The sequence below is a fragment of the Megalops cyprinoides genome, chromosome 1 (genome assembly GCF_013368585.1).
Source record: "Megalops cyprinoides isolate fMegCyp1 chromosome 1, fMegCyp1.pri, whole genome shotgun sequence".
NCBI lineage: Eukaryota > Metazoa > Chordata > Actinopteri > Elopiformes > Megalopidae > Megalops > Megalops cyprinoides.
The window spans coordinates 1075001-1077500 of record NC_050583.1 but is presented as its reverse complement, the minus strand read 5'-3'; the positions used below and the strand labels follow the sequence as shown (position 1 = coordinate 1077500).

General features: G+C 45.0%; 1 protein-coding gene across 2 annotated transcripts in view; it reads left to right on the top strand.

Annotated features, from left to right (window-relative positions):
- The window catches only part of gnav1 (guanine nucleotide binding protein (G protein) alpha v1), a 45915-nt gene that overhangs the window by 22872 nt on the left and 20543 nt on the right, over positions 1-2500 (top strand). For both annotated transcript variants that reach the window (XM_036522088.1, XM_036522080.1), the window contains one exon: positions 444-604. In XM_036522088.1, the coding sequence (XP_036377981.1) occupies positions 444-604 (161 nt within the window). The remainder of the gene's footprint in view (positions 1-443; positions 605-2500) is intronic.

Here is a 2500-nt window from a genome sequence, read left to right as displayed (position 1 = left end):
GTGTGTCTGAATGTGTGTGAGTGTGTATATTTGTGTGTGTGAGTGTGTATTTGTGTGTGTGTGTATGTATTTGTGTGTGCTTGTGTGTGTGTGTGTGTGTTTGTGTGTATGTATTTGTGTGTGCTTGTGTGTGTGTGTGTGTGTGTGTGTGTGTGTGTGTGTGTGTATGTATTTGTGTGTGCTTGTGTGTGTGTGTGTGTGTGTGTGTATTTGTATGTGCTTGTGTGTGTGTGTGTGTGTGTGTGTGTGTATATATTTGTGTGTGTGTGTTTGTGTGTTTGTGTGTGTGTGTGTGTGCGTGTATGTATGTATTTGTGTGTGCTTGTGTGTGTGTGTGTGTGTGTGTGTGTATATTTGTGTATGCATGTGTGTGTGTGTGTATGTGTGTGTGTGTCTCTGTGTGTGCTCGCTGCAGTAAGGTGCCCTCTGCTGGCCGTTGGCAGGTTCACGCCCACTCTGTGCTGTCCTGTGGCCGCTGCTTTGATGAGGACCAGGTGCTGTTCCCCTTCGTGGGCCACGCCCTCTGCTGCCTGTGGGCCGACCAGGGTGTGCGCGCCGCCGCTGCCAGGGGCTACGAGTACGAGCTCAACGACTCCGCCCTGTAGTGAGTACCCCGCCCATCTGCCCGCAGGGTCTGTCCCACAGCATACACCATCCCACAGAGAGCGGCTGAAGAGCCTTGGAACCAGGTGGATGCAGGTTCAATTCCCAGTTGAGGTCTGCTGCTATATGGATATGGATAAATACCCAGCTGTAGAAATATATCACATGAAGCATGAACCCCTGATGTGAGTGTTTGACAATAGCAGTAGTAGTAGTAATAATAATAATAATAAATATAGCAGCAAGCAGCAATACAGGGGCCAAGTACAATGAAGGAATCAGAAGAAGAAAGAATTATGATTTTAGGCCATGCAATTCAAAAGATATGTTGAATAGTATATGCAATGTGTGTTATAGCGCCTCCTAGTGGCCAAATGACACTAAACCGCTTGGACACCCTCACGGCATAGTCGCAAACACAGGCACCAAATTTGGTTTCAGTACACAATAGCATTGTGTAGATATGGCCTCACTTCCTGTTTGGCTTCTTGGCTGTTGACTTTGTTAGCACATTTCTAGTGAATGCTTTCCATAAACAAAAAATCATGGATAACTTTTGTGTGGCATGGTCTCATTATGCTCTGACTCAATTTTCATGAAGATTGGAGGAAATTTGTGGGAGGAGTAGCGAAAAGACTTTTCATTAAAATTCAAAATGGTGGACAACCAAATATGGTGGAAATGACAGTTTCTGTTACAATACATCTGTTCAACTTGACATGACCCAAGGAATTAAAAGAAAAAAGAATCATAATTCTAAGCTAAAGACATCAAAAGTTATCAGCAGAAATTCAATAGTTATAGCGCCACCTAGGGGTTAAATGTTGAGATATGACCTCACTTCCTGTTTGGTGTCTTCGCTGTCAAACTCATTTGCATGTTATGGGCGAACGCTTTGGAATATCTAAAATATTTGGATAGCTTTTGTGAGGCATGGTCTCAAGATGATAGGTACCAAATTTGGTAAAGATTGGACAGAATTTGTAGGAGGATTTGTGAAAAAACAGTTTTCGTAAAAATTCAAAATGGCGGAAAATCCAATATGGCGGCAATGGGTACGTTGGAGTCGGCTTGACCGAATTTTGAAAAAATTCCAACAGGGTCAGGAGTTATAATAATAGTGAAAAATTCTAACAATTATAATAGGTGCCTAGCTCTTTCAGTGCTTGGCTCCTAATAACAATAATAATAGTTACTGGTTGTCTGACTGAAGAAAAGTGCTGGTGCAGTATGATCTGGTGGGTGTGGTTCAAAAGTAGTTTTTAAAATTTTGTGTGTGAGAGTTTTTGGGTTCTGTGTGTGTGTGTGTGTGTGTTAGTGTGTACGTGTGTACGTGTGTGCGCGTGTGCGCGTGTGCGTGTGTGTGTGTGTGTGTGCGTGTCTGTGTGTGTGTGTGCGTGTGTGTGTGTGTGTGTGTGTGTGTGCGTGTCTGTGTGTGTGTGTGCGTGTGTGTGCGTGTCTGTGTGTGTGTGGTAGTTCAGTCCTCCCTGCTCACTCTCTCACCCTCCCTGACCAGCCTGGCCTGAGAGAGCATGAAATAATGTGCATTTAGCATTCAATAAGAATTCAATCAGATTAGCTGTTACTGAGGCAGTGGAGTGTGCGTGTGCACGCATGCGTGTGTGTGTGTGATGATGCTTGATTAAAAAGTGGATCGTTTCGCTGTCACCTGGAGACATGCTGCCATTCCCGATGCGATACACCCATCCGAACCGAGGAGGGGCGGCGTGTGTTGAGTGCGTGCGTGTGTGAGTGCGTACGTGTGTGTGTGTGTGTGTGTGTGTGTGTAAGTGTGTGCATGTGTGTGTGAGTGTGTGTGTGTGTAAGTGCGTGCATGCCTGTGTGAGTGCGCATGTGTATAAGTGTGTGCATGTGTGTGTGTGTAAGTGCGTGCATG